Here is a 20594-nt window from a genome sequence, read left to right as displayed (position 1 = left end):
GAGGGTATTTTTATCTAAATCCTGAAGATAAAATGTTTTCAGATGAAAATAATTAATCTAGCTTCAGAAAGTTCACCGATTTAAGCAGAGGAACTATTCCGATGCCTTTTGTTCTGACTTGAGCAGCAAGGTTGAAGACAAATGCAACAGGACGTGTTTGCTGCTACGTTGATTTTGCTCTTTTTCTTACGTAGCTGCTAAGATCATTTCTGTTCCAGTTAATCTAAATTTTCTCTGGATTTTCCTCCTAAGCTGAAGTTGTTGCATGTTTTTTAGCATGTTTTTACTCCATTATTGCGTTGATGTCCCAGTTCACGTCACGTTCTGCATCTAGTTATTGTGGTTCAGATTTCCACATTACAGGTTCAATATGTGGTTATATTAACATTAAAAAAAGTCAGTTAAGTTCACGTGGGCCTTGCCTAGAAATTGAACCTTTTTTGTTTTGCCTGTAGCCTTGTAAAAGCAACCTGCTGCATTGTTTACATCTGACTTGAAGATTGTGGGCAGTTATTGAAAAAGGCAACTGTGTGTGTGCATGTGTGTGTGAGAGAGAGAGAGAGACTGAGGCACTTGATAAAGGTTATATTTTATATTCATAGGAAGTTTTCTAATGTGTTAATTTTCTTTCTTGGACTTGTTTTTGCACACCCGGCGCTGTAATAAAGAGCAGAACTGATTTCGATTCAGTGGTTTTGAAGCTAAACCTCCAGCTGCAGGTGAGTGGGAGGTCTTACTCACCGAGCTCAACAGCAGCTCACTTACAGATTTTACGTTTGCACAGCCACCGCGCTCCGGAGAAGATGAGTTTCGTTATTGTAACAGTGAACGCCTAAAAGGAGCTCTTGTTGCAGATGCCTGTTTCTGCAGGAATCTTTGCTTCTCTGCACCTGCTATAAGTTTTTCCCCTCACACAAGAGGAAATGTGTGGAATCCAAGGCTCCCTTTATGTAAAGCCATCTCTCCAATGAAGACAAAAATGTTCCAACTAGGAGTGAATTTCAGAAATTGATCAGTTAGTAACTTGACATTTCTACAGCACCACACCCTGATCTTTAGTTCCCACAGGAACTGCATAGCCTCATCCATGGTGTGTTAACTGTCTAGCTTTGTTGAACTAATTTGAGAATATGAAGTGCTGCACGGTTAAAGGTAGCAGATGAGTCCAAGAGCTCTGAACGAGTCAGTGTTCAGTTTCCTTTTCATGTTTTTAAACATTATGCAGAAATATTGCAAAAATATTTGACAATCAGGGTTTTTTTGTATGAAGTTTGGAGGCAAGTTCCCTGTTGAACGGTTTTAAAGTAATAATCTTGGGTTTCTTTCCCCTGCTTTCTCTGGTTTTCAAAATAAAGATGATTTCCAAGATGTAACCGTTTGCCGTTTTTTCTGCTCATCTTCACGTTTGACAAAACATTTTATTCAACCATCATGCAGTCGGTCCTTTTTATCCAACCTGACCTAAAAAAGTACCTCCACTGTTTTACCTCTTTTTGCACTCAAGACCTTTGACCGACTGTTATGCTTGTGAAAACAGAGCAGGGCACCTTTAAATCTCTGCTCCTTACATGGAGGCATTTCTAAAAACTCCCTGATGTGAAGCTAAAAAGCACCAGATTCATTCATGTGAATATTCGAGTCTGTAAAAAGCATTTACTTAGCACCTTGCAGACGTTCATTCCCCTTGAAGATTTCAATATTTTGGCAGGTTACTAAAACCTCAGAATTTCATATAATAGACCAACAAAGTGGTGCATACCTGCACATCTTAGTTTTGAGTTTAAAAAAAAAACAAACAAAAAAAAAAAAACTTGGCTTTCACCCCCCCCCCCCCCCACCCACTTGTAAAAAAGACTTAATCATGTTTTCTGTGAATAAATCCATTTAATTTCATTATTGACATCTTTTATAGAAAATGCACGTCTTTAGTACATAGGGGGACGATATGAGAGTAGTCATCTTGCAGTCAGAAGGTAGTTTCCGGCTTCCACATGGAAAGGCACTTAACCTCAAGATCTCCATATAAACGCATGTTTGAGTGTGAATGATTGTAATGGTGCATTTACAATAATTCATAAACGCAAAACAACCAAATTTTAGACTTTAAGATGTTTGCTTGCGTTAGGGACAAATACTGCAAACCTGTCTGTTTATGGGCTTGTCAGAATTACAGCACTTCATATTTAATGCAATTCAAAACACATTTAGTTGGCAACACTCCATAGAACTCAGGTTAGACACGAGTTTATAACTAATATTTCTGTTCACACCCATCTCCCTCCATTAACATAGAAAAGATAAATATGGTGGTATATTCAAACTCAAGGTTTTTTTTTTTTTTTTTAAACCTACAGTTTACCTCTCAGGGCTCCCATGATGCTGTGGAGCTGAGAAACGTCTCTGTAGGCCACTAGGCCGCCATGATTGGCCCAGCGGTCTGCTCCCAATCGATCAGCGCGAGGCTGGTGATATGTCAGTTCTGTCCTGGGATCCTGTGCTCCGCTCTCCGACTGCTGCAGACTCAAAGCCAAGTCCACCACGCCCCCTCCCAGGGCCCGCAGCAGGGCGTGAGGAGCGCACGAGTCCCACTTAAAGGTGCTGCCCTCTGACAGGACGTAGGCGTCTGCCAGGCCCTGGATGACGCACAGGACCTTGTAGCCAGCTCCAGAGGCGTACATGAGCTTGTCTGGGCCGCACACCGAGGTCAGAGCTTCCTTCACAGACTGCTTCTCGTTGGAGCTCAGCACCACAGATAGGCCTCCCTCAGATCGGACTCCTGGTCTGGACTCTGAGCAGATGTTCGTGCTGCCAGATGACACGCCCCAGTAGTGCTTTCCTCTCCAGCTGAGAACAGAGAGGATTGCTTTTAGTCAGCCTGAAAAGCTCAGCGACAGAGAGTAAAGTCACAGATTCACAACGTTCATCAAAAAAAGAATTTTATGAAAAATTCACATTTTTATACATCTAGTTGGGCCTCAACTGCTTCTAAAATAGACCCAACGCTAAGAAAACACCATCTAGCCATTATTCTTTGGCAATAAGTTTTGGTGTCTGGAAAATGTGCCGTTTCAAAAACTCTGCGCCATTACCTAGCAACCCGAGCTGAGCTCCAGCATGTTTGGTCAGCTGGTTTTAATGCCATATGCACTGTACAATGGCTGCTGGAAAAGACAAATGTTTTGTTGTTGACTTTTAAAGTGACAAGAGGCCTTAAAACAGCCAATTCTGAAGAAGCTCAACATAAGCAGAACTGAGCCGACTAAAATCCCTCTGAAAATTATTTTGTGCAAAAAATGCGATGAACATGTTTTGAATAGCCCATAGCATAGACCTATGAACATTTCATTGACCATAATCTGTAGAGGACGCTGCATAAAAGCAGCAGAAGAATGGTGTGTTGTATATTTAAGAAACTAAAGGTGAAGACAAATAAAAATCGAAAGAATTAAAATTGTCAAAAAAAAAAAATAGGTAGAAGCTAAATAAATGGTCTCAGGTTGTCACCGTCTGCCATAATGTTTTTAATTGCATATCTACTGATGATTTTATTGTTTTTATTTGGTTAGAAAGTAAGTGCTACTTTTTATGTTATGATCTCCCTGCACTTTCCAGTCAATCATCATCTGAAGACGTACATTTGCTCAACAGTTGAAACAAAAAGTCAAATACAAGGAAGTGTGACGAGGTTTAAATAAACTTATGAAGATGGCTTGAATGATCAAACCTGCTAGAAAGAAGTTGGAGAAGTTCCGAGTTGCTCAACTCACCCTGTGCCAGTGGGATCTTTGTTGTTGAACGGTTGGTTGATCACGCCCATGACGGGCTCACCTGTGCTCCGCAGGTAAACCCCAATCAGAACCAGCGCACAGTGCAGACCTGAAGGAGACAGGCGGCCCTCTTCCAGCACTTCCTCGCGCCCTTCTATGTACTGACTGGTGGCGTCTTCACATATAATGGAGACCATCATAAGCAGCTCTCGTAAGGAATCAACTTAAGCAACTGGTGCGTTTTTACCTATGGGGTCAATCCAGACGCCAAGCTCGGAGGGTTTAAGTGGAACCGTCAGTCCATGCGTGCCCGCCTCGATGGTGGACGGGTCTTGGTGGACGGCCCGAGCCAGCAGAGACGCCGCCGTCTGGTCGCCATCCAGCACAGTGGCCAGGAGCTTTGCGGTCTCCTCCTCAGTGCTGCAAACGGTAACAGTCACGCTTTCTCCTGGAGAAACAGTGAGGCTTTAATCAATTTACAACGAATGACCTCATGTGTTTACACAGTACACGATGTCACCGTGTTTAAATGTTTGGACTGTGACACGCTGAAGTGCCGGGTGTTTGATCTGCATTAATAATCAGCTCTGTGTATAAAACTGCTGCCAGTCATGTGTAACATTGCAAAGGCATTTCCATCATATTTTAGGGCAAGAGATATCTTTAAAGTAGTGAAAATAAATGCATCACAATCAACTTTTTTTGTTTAAGGGATTCAAGTCATTCATAAATCCTGACAAAAACTTAGCAACATCGCTGAGCCCATTATTTGAACGTTGTCTTTCAATACATGTCAGGAGAAATTACAACATCTACCTAAATGCTGTCAGAACTGCAGGCCTTTTTCCACCACTGTGGGAAATTACATGCAGAGCTTTTAACAATTCAAGTGCAGTGCTGGTCTGTTAAGTCTCCAAGTGACAGCTTTCAAACTAAATGTGAGGATATGCAAGTTCAGAGTAAAAACTCAGAGCTGGAGATTTTGCTTTCCATTTGTAGTGCGTGGCGCATTCAGCAATTATAATATATATATACACACACACACACTTATAATTATGAGCTGTAAACAGCAAAGATTAAAGGCAAACAATGTACACCAATAAATAATTACCAAGCCCATTTTCAAACTTGTTCGACTCTTCTCCATGAATGAACCCAGCCAACTCTGGGAACTGCACAGAAAAAAACCCCAAAAACAAACCATGAGCATAAAAACTCAATCTAGTTCTACAACTTTACTTATGGCTCACAATTTACACCTTCTCTTACCTGAGCTCTCACGTCGTGCCGGATCAGCTCCTGAATCACCACGTCAGCGAGTGTTTTGAAGTCCTGCACAAATTTCTTGTTCTTGTCTTCTCCGGTCTTCTCCTGCACCAGGAGCTGAAAGAGAGGAGCCTCTTGTCTGCAGATGCGAGCCACGTTTGCGGCCTTCTCAGCCACCCGCAGCAGCAGCCTCAGCAGGTCGGCCATGTCTGCACAAGAGATGCAAAGAATTGTGTGAGAACGAAAAAAAAAAAGGGATGGAGGAGGTCGCTCGCACACATGATGGGCTAATTATAGCCTGAAAATGAAAACAGGGCACCTCTGAAAAAAGAAATGAGTGCAGCAGGGATGTGGCTGCAGGGCTTTGCATGCGACCTAGAAGAGAGGGTTCAAATGTATGCAGCTCATAATTCAATTCCCAGGAAAATATTTTGAATTATGCAAAACTTTGCAGCACAGCATTAGATTAGCAGAGAGGCGCACTCTGATTGGAGAAACCAGTCATATCTAAACACTGCTGTCAAAAAGTTTTAAACCAGCCCCAATTTGTTTCCAGAGATGTATTTTCTTGTGACCCTCAAAGTGGTGTTAATCTGGAAAGTATTTAAGGTTTTTTTTTTTTTTAGACTTCCATGTTTTTCTGTTCTAGAGAAATAAGTGACTTTTCTGTGTATCTAAATAATTCACTTAGGACAAGCACTAATCTTAAAGCTTTTAACCTCCGTTAAAAAAAAAAAAAAGTGGAACAACTTAAATTTTAATTTGTTTTAAATTGCACAATAAATCATTACTTAAGACAAGGCAGCTGATCAAAGTTATGTTAAATATGAGTTTTATTCCTTGTTTTTTTTTTAAAATGCGTTTATGTATTCTATGTGGCGCCAACAAAACCTGTGAGAAAAACATGAATGCAGCTTGTCAAGAGGAACACAGCAGACTGGAATGACCAGAATTCGTTTTGAGATAATTGAAACCAGAGGGTCATTTTATTTAATAAAAACCAGATGGTGTGGTTGATGAGTTCCAGTGGGAGCATTTTTCAAGTCTCCACTGTTACATTACCCCCTAGTCCAGGGGTGGGCAATCCTGGTCCTCGAGGGCCCGTGTCCTGCAACTCTTAGACGTCTCTCTGGTCCAACAGACGTGTGAATCCAACAGCTGAATCTCCTCCTCAGTGCAGTCAGGTTCTCCAGAATCCTGCTAACGACCTCATTATTTGACTCAGGTGTGTTGAAGTTGAGACGCATCTAAAAGTTGCAGGAGACCGGCCCTCGAGGCCTGGAGTTGCCCACCCCTGGTCTAGTCTGTAGAACAGGAGTGTCAAACTCCAGTACTCAAGAGCTGCTGCCCTGCAGTTTTTAGATGTGCCACAGGTACAAAACACTGGAATGAAATGGCTTAACTACCTCCTTGTTTAGATAAGTTCTCCAGCGCCTTGCTAATGACCTAATTTTTCTATTCAGGTGGTACAACAGAGGCACATCAAAAAGTTGCAGGGCAGCGGCCCTCCAGGACTGGAGTTTGACACATGTGCAGTAGAAAATGATGGCCAAGCAGACAGACTTATGAGCCCACTGGTTCCAGCGACCAGAAACGGTATACCGCCATCCTTCCAGTAAACACCAGGAGAACTAACGAGCACAGGCTGCATAAAGTTTCACTATACTTACAAATATAACATCTATTCAAAGGTGATACAGTAGAATATGCAACAGCTAACTTCAACAAATGGAAAGACGAAAACAAACATAAGCAGAACAGCACAGCTGTTTAGAACCTGTTTGCTATAGTTTTTAACCAATGGCAGCTCTACTCTTGTAATGCCACCAATCCAAACCAAAGTAAAGTTGAAGAGGTTTTCAAAACTTCTCATTTTACAAAATAATGTAGTATAAATCCATACTTTACTGCCTAGCTGTGGTTTAACTAATTTGTTACAGAGGCAAATACTACATCAGTTGATAGCTTTTAATAGTCAAAAGCAGTGCTGGTAAAAATGTTTAACGATGAAGAGATTCTGGAGAACTACTGCTGCTTAGGACTCCTTCATCCAGGCTGAAACAAACAATTACAAAATATAAACAATATAGTCATTTTATCAATTTTATTGGTTCCGACCCAAAAATCGTCGTCATTGTTGTCTGCTCAGCTGTACTACTAAAAGCGAGGACACGGGCTTAGCTTCGCATTCATGAGAAATGAAGTATGACAGGAATTTAAATGAAAGCAAAGTACAAAAAAAAAAAAAGATAAAAGTGAATGACTAAAACCTTACCAACGCCAGGTTACAGCCCGCTTTCTATCTCCTTCTCGGTGGCTGTGCTTTCCGGTTTGGCTCAAAATGCAACGAGCTCAGGAGGAGGATGTGGGCTTTCAGTCAAATTATTATATTTAAGCTTTTAATTAATGCTGAGCTCTGCCTGTCCGCTCAGTTTACGTCAGTTTCCTACCGCAGGAAGGGCGGACGTTCCACTCGCAAGCTACGCTTAAACATTCGAGGCGGAGACAGGAGCGTAACGTATGACGTCACGGCATGCGCTGCCACTGTAGCTGTTTTTAAGGCGGAAACGTAGCGCGGTGCGTTCAAGTGACAATTAGATACAGCTGTTGAGTCTTGTGATGTATGATTGAGTTACAGGTCAAGTGTTTGGGCTATTTGAGTTTTATAGTTGTGATTAGACATTTGCGGAGACATTCTTGAGAAACAGAGGGGCTGGTCATTCTTTCCGTACAAAGCTACTGCAGTTACAAATTTGTCAATTTGTCTGTTTCTTATATTTGTATTGTTTCAACAATATTTAGTGCAGTGATGCCCAAAGTCGGTCTGGTTTAACGCACCTGGATCAAATGATGGCTCGTTAGAAGTTCCTAAGAGGAACATTGACAAGCTGAAAAGGTTGTTGCTACCACCAGGGAGAGAACTAAAACGTGCAGGACGCCGGCCCTCGAGGACAGGCTTTGGGCACCCCTGATTTAGTGGAACAAGCATTCACCTCTTCCTGGTTTACCTCCTCACCAGAGAAGGGCATCAGAAGGGAGAGATGCTGCTTAAAAGTTGTTTATTTATGTAAATATGAATTGGGGTCATTTAGTTTTTTGGCGTTAGATACTGCTAATTTCTTTTTGTCTGATTCTCTGGTGAAAATAAAGGATAGGGTTAGGGTTACACCCTGGACAGGTCGCAGGGCAACACAGAGACACACAGGACAAAACCATGCACACACACACACTCACACCTAGGGGCAATTTAGACAGACCAATTAACCTGACAGTCAAGTTTTTGGACTGTGGGAGGAAACTGGAGTACCAGGAGAAAACCCACGCATGCACAGGGAGAACATGCAAACTCCATGCAGAAAGACCGGGGCCGGGAATCGAACCCAGAACCTTCTTGCTGCAAGGCAACAGCTCTACCAACTGCGCCACTGTGCAGCCTATAATGAACCCAGTAGGTACAATTTCAATATTCTGAATAAAATGAATCTGGAGTAGGTATTTCTCTTCCTCCAGTGAAAAACAAGACGGAAATGACCAACATTAAATTCTTCTCCCACATGTTCGCGCCTTGTAATTCACTGTTAAGCAACAGTAATCATACATAAAGACAGATTCATTCAAAAGAAAAGAGGCTGGCAAGTCCAAATTTAACAGCAGATTCTGATTTGACTGTTGCTGCAACCTCTGTCTTTCTCTGCAAGACAGCGGAATATATTCTCTGGTCGCTCTGTAAGTGATGCCACACATCAGCCACAAGCATCCCCACACAGCTTGCTGCTGAGAGGCAGAGAAACCACATGTGCAGAGTTAAGTGCTTTTCAAATAAATATTACAAAAGCTTCAATTGTTAATGACCAATGTGTTGGAGATATTTGACTCAGTTCAAGCTTTCTCTTATCTAACTTTGCACCCAAAATTAAGTAAAACAGTGGCATTCATAGCTTACCTACTGACAAAGATGTTTTGATGTAAATACCTTTTAATGACGCACGGGGTCTATTTTTTATTAAAAGGGAACCGATGGAAAACTATTTAGGCTTTTACTGGAATCTTATTAGAAAGCATCCTGCAAGAGCGAACAGGATGCTTTCCTGTCCGGTCTTGCAGGATGACAGTCATCAGTGCTTTTACAAGCACTGATGCGAAAACCTCTCCCTGTTTTCGCAATCACACACTCCATTGCATTGTATCTGGATATTGATAGGTCAACACAGAGTGGTAAATTGGAAGAGAAGCATTTGTGATTTAAGCTTTTTTACAAGTAAGAATTTATTTATTTATTTATTTATTCCATTTACAGTTTAAAATGAACATGTCACATGTTCAAACAAAAGTTTTGAATGAAAAGGAGTAGTTGGAAGAAGAAAAATCTCTCAAAAATAAGCACCAATCGACAATTCATAGAAACACAAAACGATGTATTAAAAATAAAACAAAAAGAAAGGAGATCTATTATCTTTGTAATGATACAGCACTCTACCGAGTCAATATACTTCATTATACCTTGATAGAATATAATGTATGCTGTGCATTTGCATTAAGCCTCAGTTGCTCTGATCTGTCTAAATTATATTTAGTCAGTGCAAACTGACTTAATAAGTACCATAATTAATAAAGAGCAAATACAGCATTACAAAAACTAAGCAACACAGCAGACAAGTCGGGGAGAAAGTCTGAAGCATAGTTGAGTTATAAAACACAAATCACAGGCTCTTATATCGCCTCACACAGCATTGCTTAATCCATCACATGAAAATGGAAAGAGACTGTCCTACTAAAGTGAGCAAGGAGAGGATTAATCAAACAGGCAGCCAAGTGGTCCATGGTCAGCTGCAGAGGTTTACAGCCGAGGTGGGAGAATCTGCTGACAACTTTTAGTCATGGACGCCACAAATCTGATGGTTTTATCCCATGTAAACCTGTTTGCTAGAAACCATGAAGGAGAGATAGTGTCGAAGAAGGTGCTCAGGTCTGATGAGACCAAAAATGTTATTTTTTGCCTTAAAGGCTATGGAAGGCAGAATCATTATGAAAATCACCCCAATAATGAAATGTGGTCTTGGTAGCATCATGCAGTGGGGATACTGCTCTTCAGCTACAGGTGAAGAGCTAGAGGTTTTGCAAGGAACTACATTTTGGAAGAAAAGTTATCACAGAGTGCAAATGACTTGAGTCTGGGTCAATTATTCACCTTCTAACAGGAAAAGATCAAACCATATCCAGGAGTTAGAACGGCCCAGTCAAAGTCCAGACATAAATCCTATTAGAAATCCATGATGAGACAACACAATTTATGTTTAAAGACACTCTCAAAGACTACATGCATGCATTGGGCTCTCAATCCATACATGGCGATTTATCTAAAGAGCAAATGGGAAAAATTTCAGCTTCCTAATGTACAAAGCTTTTAGGTAGACAGGCAGGTAAAGGTGGTTCTACAAGTTACTGACTCAGAGGTCTGAATAAACATGCACAACGACCTTTAAAGGTTGACTTGCTAAAAAAAAAACAATAAATAAAACAAGCATACTTTCTTATTTTGCATTTCAGTTATGCATTTCTTTGCATTGGCCAATCATATTAACATAAATACATTGTTTGTGGTTAAATAAAATTAAAATATGCTGTCAAAGTGACCACTAGTAGATACAATCTGAAGCTAATGAGTTCATATCGCGTTAGCAAAGACTCCTACAGATCTGTCAGGAGGAAAACGTAAAGCAAAGACAAGGACATGGAAAAAAAGAAGAAACACTTAAGCCCTCTCTCGCTCTCTCTCTTGCACACACACATGTGAAATTACACTTTTCATGAGAAGATTGTTTGGTGTTTGGTAAAAGAGTTGACCACTTGCATCCATTAAAAATGCATTATGTGCTGTATGACACATGAGAAGCCTCCGCGTGGTTGATCGATTCAGCTACGTGTCCGTTGTTATTGGGCGAGGCCGACAGCTTGCCGCTATTTAGTCTTCAGTCGCACTCAAGATCCTCACTGGAGAAAGCAGCTGCTGAAGATGGAGGTAAGGAGGACTAATATCTTAAAATTTGATTCTCTTTGGAAATAAATGGAGAGTATTAATACAGTATGGTAAGTCATAAATGCACACATGTAGTGTTTTAGCTTACAGTTTAATAGAAAGAAACAAAGAAAGTTTCTGATTTATTTTTTAAATTTACATGTAAGGAAGTCTAAGCGGCGTTTTGGTTTTAAATTGTTTGCTGCAGGCCTCTGCAGATGATTTCTCAGAGTTGGAGAACGGTATGGCCAGTATCATTAAAGTTTTCCATAAATACTCGGGTCAGAACTGCACCCTGAGGAAGGCAGACCTTAAAGCTCTCATCAACCATGAGATGAATCACTTCATCAAGGCAAGTGATTTAATCCGATGATTTTAATCACAGCAGGAAATCAAACTCAAGATCTGCATGAGTGAAACCTCCAAGATCTATGAAACAAATGTCACATGTGCTTCCATAGTTTTTCTATCTCGTCTGATTTATTTGTCCGGTTCCTGCACTTAATCAACATTTTTCCTTATAAACAGAAAATTAAGGACAAGAAGATCCTGAACCAACTCTTCACTGATCTGGACCAGAACGGAGACCTGGAAATCGACTTCAAAGAGTTCGTAGCTCTCATCGCCATGGTTACTTCAGCATGTCACGACATCTTCAACCAGACCCACAAACATTGATCAGTATGTTTACACTAAATATTCATTAAACACTTGAGGAAATCTGGACGCCTGGCTCAGTTTGTCTACTAGTGTGACTTGATTCATTTGTATTTTAACCAACTTAGAAAGCAGGTTGTTATTAAATCTGTTTTCTATTGTGATGTTTTTCATAACGTGATTTATTCTGCTTGCTTGGGGAATTGGGACATTTTGCACGGATCAGTTGTTTGTTAAAAACTTTAACGGATGAAATGAAATGCCCAGTATTTGGATCATACGGCACAAAGTCTGAAAACTCTTTCAGAAGCCATCACCCAGCAGCAGCTCAGTTTCTACAGGAGTTTTATAAAACATAATACATTTGAATCTTTGCTGCTGCTGCTGTGACTGTCCAGTGGTCGGCACTAGAATGACAGCTAAAACCAAGCAGCTCTCTTTTGAGGATGAGCTACAATTTGCTGCATAACAACAAATTAGCTTGTCCATTTTTGTGCAAATTGAACTCCAGCTCCAATTTACATTTCTGCGTATAAAACTTGATCAAATCAAGCATCTTTCCAGATATTCAGGTTCTCAGATTTTTCTCCAAAAAATCCAGGATTTTCTTCCATGCGTCTTCCTGGGCGGCAGCGTGCGGTGCAGGGTGGCCGCCCCACATCATTGTCACTGCAGCAGAAACATCAGATCTCAGGTAATAATGGCAATAATAAGTAAAGAACATGAATGAAGTCATGTAAAACTGCAGAGGCAGCTCACATTTCTTGGGTTTGACGGACCACATGGACGCTCTTGCACACGGGGAATAGGGCGGCTCGATCAGGTGACCAGCGCCGGGGTAGGACAAGCGGGTGAAGAGGTGGGATTTACCGGCAGACCTTAACCTCTCCTCAATCTGAAGATCCAGAAACCAAGAATTAGAAGAGGCAAAGACATTTGATAGATTGATATGTGGTACCCAAGATTTATTACCCAAGTAATTCAGAGTTACTCTCTCAACAATTTAAAATTTTATTATCCGTGTTTTCAATTATGCTGTGTGGTGTGGTAGCGATACATTTAATTTTTCGTGTAATACCAATTATCGCCAAAAGATGGCAGTGGTGGCGCGTGAAGGAGAGACTGTCTTTAAAGCCTTACGCTGAAGAAGATGAGTAAAACACAAGCAGCTGTCAAAATATCAGAACATTAGCGAAGCCGCTACTAACTTTGATTTCTGTGTCACAGAATAAAAGACATACAGAGCTAAACTGCAGATAAAATCAAAAAGCATGAGTGACTAAACCAAATTATAATATTGTCTCTAAACGGAAAATTAATTGAAAGACAACAGCAGAAACTGGAGCAACCAGGAAAGAGTGGTAACTTTCTATGAAGTACAAATTTGCTTGTAGTTCTTTTAAATAATCAGAGTTATGGTTGTACTTATGCCCAATACAAACTCGGCAAGATACAGAGAATTTTATTTATTTAGGTGACAAGAAGACATGTTATACTTCATAGAAGCAGAGCTTTACAGCGGTTATTTGATCTACAGGAGAGAAAACTGATGTATCTGTTTGAGATGGTACTCATGAAAGGTGTGAGATCTTTGTTCCAAACCACTACCTGTCAATTTGGATTTAAAGGAGTCAATTAACCAACTTTACCAGATCTGCGTTCTCAATGCTTGCGCAACAAAGGTCGTCTTCACCCACTACGTACATCAGAGGACAGTCCAGTTTCTCCACCTGCAAGAACACAAGAAAAACTTGTAGGACATAATATTACATTAATGAGATCTTCTTATATACAAACCTGGTTGTGTGCTCATAGCATTTTACTGCAAAGTTGTTGTTTTTTAATTAACAGTAATTGTAAATAATGAGTCTTTTAATTCTCAAAGAAACTGTTGCCCATTCTCCTGGACTTTGATATTATACTGTATTAATGCTGAAATTTTGCTCTTACTCAACAGTATTTTATTCCTTATTCAGTTTTAAAATATATATATATATTTTATATTCCCTTTGTTTGAGTCTATTTGCTCTTATTGCCTGTCACTTTTGCTGCTGTTGCACAAAAATGTCACCATTGTGGGACAATAAAAGACATTTCTATTCTATTTACAGAGCTGTTTAGTGAGTTAAACAGAATAACAAATCTGCTTGATTGTGGCTCAATACATCTTAAATGGGTATTTGTGATTCGATCTACTGGTCGAACGTAGATCGACCGGTAGATCAGTAAAGGTGGACGTTAAAACCAGGTGTGAACAGTTTTTGTCCTGTTACCTTAACAAAGCTGTCAGGAGGAATATTAGCAGGCAGAAAGGCGTCTTTGAGAATGACACAGCCCTCATCATCGAAATTCCGAAGTTCCTGGGAACTAAAAACAAACAAAAAAGAGGAAAACCAGGAGATGAATTGTATTCTTATTTATAACATGTTGATGAAATTTGCAGCACCAGTCATTACTAACTGCTCAGTTGTAACTGCTCAGGACATATTTGTTCCTGAAGTTTAATCACGTTACAACTATGACGACTGTATTTAATCAAGATTGTTTGCGACAGACCAACACAAAGTAGCTCTTAATTATGAAGAGTACAAACACAAGGTGTGAGAAATGTGGAGTGCATTTCTGTTCAGCCCCATTTAATGTCATATCCCAAAATAAAATCTTTGCAGCAACCTGCCTTTGAAATTCAGACAAAACGCAAAGCAGAGTTCCCTTTTAAACAATTCATTTTTTTGTATAAATCCATCAGTTCTGCAAAGATCTCAGAGATTTGTCAGAAGCTAAACAACATCACGAAGATGAGAAAACATAATAGACAGATTAAATGGAAAGATTTGTTATAGAAGAAGTTTTGTTCAGTTCATCATGTGAAAATGGAAAAAGCTTGGCCCGACTGTAAACTCACAAAGACATGGCTGTTCAATTAAACAAATAAGATCATTAATGGACAGGGAGGAAATTATTCAGAGAAGCAGAGGTCACGAAGGGGTCACAGCAAATGTGTGGAAGAATGGAAGAAGGTTATCTGATGAGGAAGAGAACAAAATTAACCTTCTGGTCTTTTTGGTGTTGAAACATAGAGGTGGCAGCATCATGCCGCGGTATTGCCTTCCGACAGCAATAAATAAAACTTAAATAAATGGAGTTAAATAAAAAGCAATCCTTGAAGAAAAACTGAAAGAGGCTGCAGATGTTCATCTTCTAGCATAATCACAACATTTTAGAGCAAAACATATTCATGTGTTAGAATGGCCCAGTCAAAGTTCAGACCTAAATCCATTTGAGTATCTATGCTCTCCATCCAGTCAGACTGAGATTGAGCTACTTTGCAAAGAATTGGTAAAACTTTTAGTCTCTTTTACTATTTGAACCACCATGCAGCCCTTTAAGCTGGTCCATCACACAAAATTTCCATTAAAGACGTCGTAGTTTGAGGCTGTTTGGAAAAATGTGAAACGGTTTTAGTGCTTTTGCAAGACAATTTATATCCTATAAATATATTACAGATTATCGGCATATTGATCTGAAGGACTGCATTGAATGCAATATACTGACTTTCCTTGAAATCAAATCAAATAAGCCTAATTTCAAGCTGTCTGTGGTCCTGAATCACTTTGTGGTTCACTGAATCATCATCATCATCATCATCATCATCATCATCATCATCATCATCATCATCATCATCATCATCATCATCACCTAGCTGATTATTTACCTGTCAAATTCTTTTGTCCTGCTATCTAAACTGAAGAGTGACATCGTGCTGCCCACAGCGCCGTTGATGCCAACCAAACAAGATGGCTGCAGAGGAACACAGAAAGACAGCAATTCAGTCGATTTAGATATTACACATGATTACTGACCAACATAATTAATTAGAAAGAGAGTTTAAAATGAGACAGTAAGCTTTGTGACGGACTTTAACTCCGGTTTTGGTGGGGATGCGAAGCGTCAGGTAGCATCCGAAGGAGAGGCCAAGGATGCCGACTCTGTCTGAGACGACCTGAGGGTGATCCTGCAGCAGGAGGAAGGCAGCCTGTGGGAGGAAGATGAGTAAAGACCAGCTACATGTTTAGTAGGTAAAACATGCACAGCTCCCTCTGCATGGTTACAGATGTGCAAAGATTCATCAGATAGTACGTTAGCATAATCTTATTTTACTGGCTGTATGTTAAATGGTGGGAATTAAAAAAATTAAAGGTTAAGAAATTATAATTTTTGATAAAAAGCACCTTGTTAGTGTTTAGCTCCACTAATGAGGAAGGAAGCTGGAAGGCAAAACAGTTGAAAGACAAATACTTCACCCACTGGGTGCCTATGAGGCCATTTGAAACGCATCCTTCACTCTTTAGACGGCCTTAAAGATTTTAATTTATAATTCATAACTTTTTGTTTCCTGGGATATACGTCTGAAACACTTTTCAAAATGGGAAAGACAAAAGAACATGACAATAAATAATTAAAATAGCTGCTCACTTGATCTCATCTACATTCAGCTCAACGATCAGGAAGGTTTAAATCAACAGGAGCTGCGATGGACAACGAGAAGTGGAAGAATTATCCTGCCTTAAAATATGAGTCTCCAACGTTGATACGATTTAGTGGGCCAGGCAGATCTCTGTGCCCAAAGTAGGCAAGAGAAAAACTAGCGTAGCCTCTGGATGCAAGGAGAGAGGAGCGGTATTCCTGCAGTCCTCCAACCATTCCCCACAGATCCAACATGGCTGGAAACGGGCCTGGGCCTGCAGCAGGCCGGGACAAAAGTAAGTAATGTCCTCCAAGAGTGAGAAGTCACAACATCCATGGATAAAAGGCTCACCGGGTGGAATGAACAATGTTCCTACGAGTCCGTTTTGATTAATCTCTATCCTCTTCACTCCTGGTGCGATGTACCACCGTTCAGCAGTCACCGCAGCCAGCTCGGACCGCTGCCCTTCACTGGCAGGAAGAGAGACGTGGCCTTCCAGCAGAGAAATATGCACCACGTAAGGACTCTCCACGTTCTTCTTCCTCAGTCTAAAAAAAAAAAAAAGAGAGCAGATTTCAGTCAGAAAATGAAAGCTTTTTATGCAAATGATTAAATATCAATGATGAAATGTAAGAACCTAAACCTGGGAAAACATAAAATAGAAAGAAGAAAATCAGGGATTGTGCAAGTTCTTTTCTTTGCAGCACGTCTAACAATAAACGTAGCTCACTTTTTGTCTCGCAGACTTAATTTGGTTTGTTAATTTCCATGCAAACTTTTTTCAGAGAAGATCCCAACAGGATGGATGTGGTTTCTTATCAATATGTTGCTCCGTTCATCTACTCTGACCAGCTTCCCATAGCCAACTAAAGAGAGACACACCCATAGCATTATGCTGCCACTACCATGTTTCACTGTGGCTATGTTTCTTTTTTTTCATACTTATGTGCAGTGTTATTTTCCCACCACATAGAGCAGGTTGCATGTTGGCCAAAAACCTAATTTTAGTCACGTCTTATGTGTCTCTCTTTAGTACGTTTGGCGTATGCACTTAAATTGCATTTTGCAGGATGCTGCATATTCACTTTTAATAATTTTCATCAGTGTATTAGAGTACACATAAATGAGTTTAATGCCACATGTTTCCCCCTGTGAAGCTCTCTGTGAACTTGTTTCCGTCACCTGCCTTAAACCTTCTCTTTCTCCAGTAGCTGGCTGCATACTCCAGAAGAGTCCCATCGGCTCGCAGCCCAAATAGGAGCCTCCCACTGAAGGGTCACAAGTTACTGGACGGACAAAAGGCAGAAATAAAACAAAAAACAAAACAAAAAAGGCAAATGAAACCCTACATAGTCACTATTTTATATTAAATTTGATGTTTTCAAACATATTTGCGTCGTCTTCTTTATCTATCTGTAGACAATATAAATTGTGTTACTCATCAACACATATGTTCACAAATAATAGTTTCACTCACAGCTAAAAGTTCCCCTCTCATCTGCGTTATAATGAGCGAATGACTCCCATAGGTCTCCCTCGTCGCTGTGCATTCTTGCATGCAATGTGACGGGACAGCGCGGGGGCAGGAAGTGTCCTCTGATGCCGACCTGCTCGTCAACAAGGGCGCGAACAGGAGCAGCCGTCAGAACAGGAGCGGGTCTGGTGTTACTCTTCCACCGAACTTTCCCTGCAGGATAAAAGCAATGGGACTTTGTGACACGCAGCAGAGAACACAGTTAGAGTAAATTATTGATGACAATCAAACAGGAAGCGGATAAATAGAGAAGGAGGATAGATGTGCATTAGACATTATATACAAAAAAAACAAAAAAACTTGTTGATTATTAGCATTATAAAAAAGATAATCCCTGTTTTGTGACTGTGGAATTGAACTAAGTTAGTTTGGAGGATTTAATGAGAACATTATTTATTTTATTTAGTTTTGTTTTTGTCTGGTTGTAATTTGAGGGCTCACTTCATGCCCCACAGACAGCTAAACATTTTTTTTCCATCCATCCATCCATTTTCTGCCGCTTATCCGGGGTCGGGTCGCGGGGGCAGCAGCTTCAGAAGGGAGGCCCAGACTTCCCTCTCCCCAGCCACTTCTTCCAGCTCCTCCGGGGGAATCCCAAGGCGTTCCCAGGCCAGCCAAGAGATATAATCCATCCAGCGTATATAATCCATCCAGCGTGTCCTGGGTCTTCCCCAAGGCCTCCTCCCAGTGGGACGTGCTCGAAACACCTCACCAGGGAGGCATCCTGACCAGATGCCCGAGCCACCTCAACTGGCTCCTCTCGATTTGGATGCGCCTCGGATTTGGAGGCACTGAGCCTCATCCCGGCCGCTTCACACTGGGCCGCAAACCGCTCTAGCGAGAGCTGCAGATCACGGTCTGATGAAGCCAACAGGACCACATCATCCGCAAAAAGAAGAGATGCGATTCTAAGGCCACCAAGACAGATCCTCTCAACACCTCGGCTGCGCCTAGAAATTCTGTCCATGAAGGTAATGAACAGAATCGGTGACAAAGGGCAGCCTTGGCGGAGTCCAACTCTCACYGGAAACGAGCCCGACTTACTGCCGGCAATGAGGACAAGATTCTGACACAGGTCATACAGGGACCTGACAGCCCGTATCAAAGGGCCCGGTAACCCATACTCCCGGAGAACCCCCCACAAGGCCCCCCTGGGGACACGGTCGAACGCCTTCTCCAAGTCCACAAAACACATGTAGACTGGTTGGGCGAACTCCCATGCTCCCTCCAGGACCCTGCTGAGGGTGTAGAGCTGGTCCAGTGTTCCATGACCAGGACGAAAACCACACTGCTCTTCCTGAATCTGAGGTTCGACTATCCGACGGACCCTCCTCTCCAGGACCCCTGAATAGACCTTACCAAGGAGGCTTAAGAGTGTGACCCCTCTGTAATTGGAGCACACCCTCCGGCCCCCCTTTTTTGAACAGGGGGACCACCACCCCAGTCTGCCAATCGAGGGGAACTGCCCCAGATGTCCATGCGATATTGCAGAGTTGCGTAAGCCAACACAACCCTACAACAACTTAAGGAACTCCAGGAGGATCTCACCCCCGGGGCCCTGCCACCGAGGAGCTTTTAACCACCTCGGCGACCTCGTCCTCACAGATTGGAGAGCCCAAACCAGAGTCCCCAGGCTCAGCTTCCTCAACAGAAGGCATGTTGGTGGAAGGTCTTCGAAGTATTCTGCCCACCGGCCCACAATGTCCCGAGTTGAGGTCAGCAGCACACCATCCCCACTATAAACAGTGTTGGTGCTGCACTGCTTCACCCTCCTGAGACGCCGGATGGTGGACCAGAATCGCCTCAAAGCTGTACGAAAGTCTTTCTCCATGGCCTTTCCAAACTCCTCCCACGCCCGAGTTTTTTGCCGCTTCGCCCGCCGGTACCCATCAGCTGTGTCTGGAGTCCCACAGGCCAAAAATGCCCCATAGGACTCCTTCTTCAGCTTGACAGTATCCCTCACCGAAGGTGTCCACCAACGGGTTCGAGGGTTGCTGCCGCGACAGGCACCAACAACCTTGCGGCCGCAGCTCTGATAGGCCGCCTCGGCAATGGAGGTACGGAACATCATCCAATCAGACTCAATGTCCACCACCTCCCCCGGAACGTGTTCGAAGTTCTGCCGGAGATGGGAGTTAAAGCTCCGTCTCACAGGGGACCCCGCCAGAYGTTCCAAGCAGACCCTCACTACACGTTTGGGCCTGCCAGGTCTGACCGGCTTCCTCCCCCACCACCGGAGCCAACTCGTCACCAGGTAGTGGTCAGTGGACAGCTCCGCACCTCTCTTCACTCGAGTGTCCAAGACATACGGCCGCAGATCAGATGAAACGATGACAAAATCGATCATCAAACTGCGGCCAAGGGTGTCCTGGTGCCAAGTGCACATAAGGACACCCTTATGCTTGAACATGGTGTTCGTGGTGGACAATCCGTGACGAGCACAGAAATCCAACAACAGAACACCACTCGAGTTCAGATCGGGGGGGCCGTTCCTCCCAACCACGCCCCTCCAGGTCTCACCGTCATTGCCCACGTGAGCGTTGAAGTCCCCCAGTAGAACAAGGGAGTCCCCAGGAGGGGCACTCTCCAGTACCCCCTCTAAGAACTCCAAGAAGGGTGGGTAATCTGAACTGCTGTTCGGCCCGTAAGCACAGACAACAGTCRGAACCCATCCCCCCACCCGTAGGCGGAGGGAGGCTACCCTCTTGTTCACCGGGGTAAACCCCAACGTACAGGCGCCAAGATGGGGGGGCAACAAGTATGCCCACTCCTGTCCGGTGCCTCTCACCCTGGGCAACTCCAGAGTGGAAGTACGTCCAGCCCCTCTCAAGGAGACTGGTCCCAGAGCCAGAGCCATGTGTCGAGGTGAGGCCGACTATTTCTAGC

The 20594-nt window shown here is 42.3% G+C and overlaps 3 protein-coding genes across 10 annotated transcripts in view; 1 reads left to right on the top strand and 2 right to left on the bottom strand.

The window, feature by feature from the left end:
- Positions 1 to 1864: 1864 nt before the first annotated feature.
- Positions 1865 to 7569, bottom strand: inpp1 (inositol polyphosphate-1-phosphatase). Its single transcript, XM_008409958.2, has 6 exons — positions 7309 to 7569; positions 5037 to 5242; positions 4879 to 4939; positions 4015 to 4215; positions 3768 to 3942; positions 1865 to 2844 (listed from the first exon to the last, which is right to left on the bottom strand). Exons 2-6 carry the CDS (start codon positions 5238 to 5240, stop codon positions 2349 to 2351), a joined length of 1137 nt encoding a protein of 378 aa, XP_008408180.1. The 5' UTR covers positions 5241 to 5242; positions 7309 to 7569; the 3' UTR covers positions 1865 to 2348.
- A 1793-nt stretch (positions 7570 to 9362) lies between these two features.
- LOC103465286 (protein S100-B-like) lies at positions 9363 to 11775 on the top strand. The gene is made up of 3 exons (XM_008409957.2): positions 9363 to 11052; positions 11258 to 11401; positions 11578 to 11775. Exons 1-3 carry the CDS (start codon positions 11047 to 11049, stop codon positions 11725 to 11727), a joined length of 300 nt encoding a protein of 99 aa, XP_008408179.1. The 5' UTR covers positions 9363 to 11046; the 3' UTR covers positions 11728 to 11775.
- A 95-nt stretch (positions 11776 to 11870) lies between these two features.
- The window catches only part of LOC103465285 (acyl-coenzyme A thioesterase 1-like), a 10747-nt gene continuing 2023 nt past the window's right edge, over positions 11871 to 20594 (bottom strand). For all 8 annotated transcript variants that reach the window (XM_017304654.1, XM_008409950.2, XM_008409951.2 and 5 more), the window contains 10 exons: positions 17652 to 17861; positions 17361 to 17460; positions 16526 to 16722; positions 16273 to 16448; positions 15626 to 15742; positions 15422 to 15507; positions 13980 to 14073; positions 13356 to 13436; positions 12466 to 12601; positions 11871 to 12375 (listed from right to left, as the gene is read on the bottom strand). In XM_017304654.1, the coding sequence (XP_017160143.1) occupies positions 12275 to 12375; positions 12466 to 12601; positions 13356 to 13436; positions 13980 to 14073; positions 15422 to 15507; positions 15626 to 15742; positions 16273 to 16448; positions 16526 to 16722; positions 17361 to 17460; positions 17652 to 17861 (1298 nt within the window). In that variant the 3' untranslated portion in view covers positions 11871 to 12274. The remainder of the gene's footprint in view (positions 12376 to 12465; positions 12602 to 13355; positions 13437 to 13979; positions 14074 to 15421; positions 15508 to 15625; positions 15743 to 16272; positions 16449 to 16525; positions 16723 to 17360; positions 17461 to 17651; positions 17862 to 20594) is intronic.

Source organism: Poecilia reticulata, linkage group LG5 (assembly GCF_000633615.1).
Source record: "Poecilia reticulata strain Guanapo linkage group LG5, Guppy_female_1.0+MT, whole genome shotgun sequence".
NCBI classification, from domain to species: domain Eukaryota; kingdom Metazoa; phylum Chordata; class Actinopteri; order Cyprinodontiformes; family Poeciliidae; genus Poecilia; species Poecilia reticulata.
Note: the sequence above shows the minus strand (reverse complement) of the source record. Positions and strands in the feature narration are given on the sequence as shown.

Excerpts from the sequence above, each read along its gene's own strand:
- inpp1 (XM_008409958.2), bottom strand. The coding sequence starts at position 5,240 with ATGGCCGACCTGCTGAGGCTGCTGCTGCGGGTGGCTGAGAAGGCCGCA. Across the intron at positions 3,943-4,014 it reads CGTCTGGATTGACCCCATAG|ACGCCACCAGTCAGTACATA; the intron begins GTAAAAACGCAC and ends TTATATGTGAAG. Across the intron at positions 2,845-3,767 it reads AAAGATCCCACTGGCACAGG|CTGGAGAGGAAAGCACTACT; the intron begins GTGAGTTGAGCA and ends CTCTGTTCTCAG.
- LOC103465286 (XM_008409957.2), top strand. Across the intron at positions 11,402-11,577 it reads AGATGAATCACTTCATCAAG|AAAATTAAGGACAAGAAGAT; the intron begins GCAAGTGATTTA and ends CCTTATAAACAG.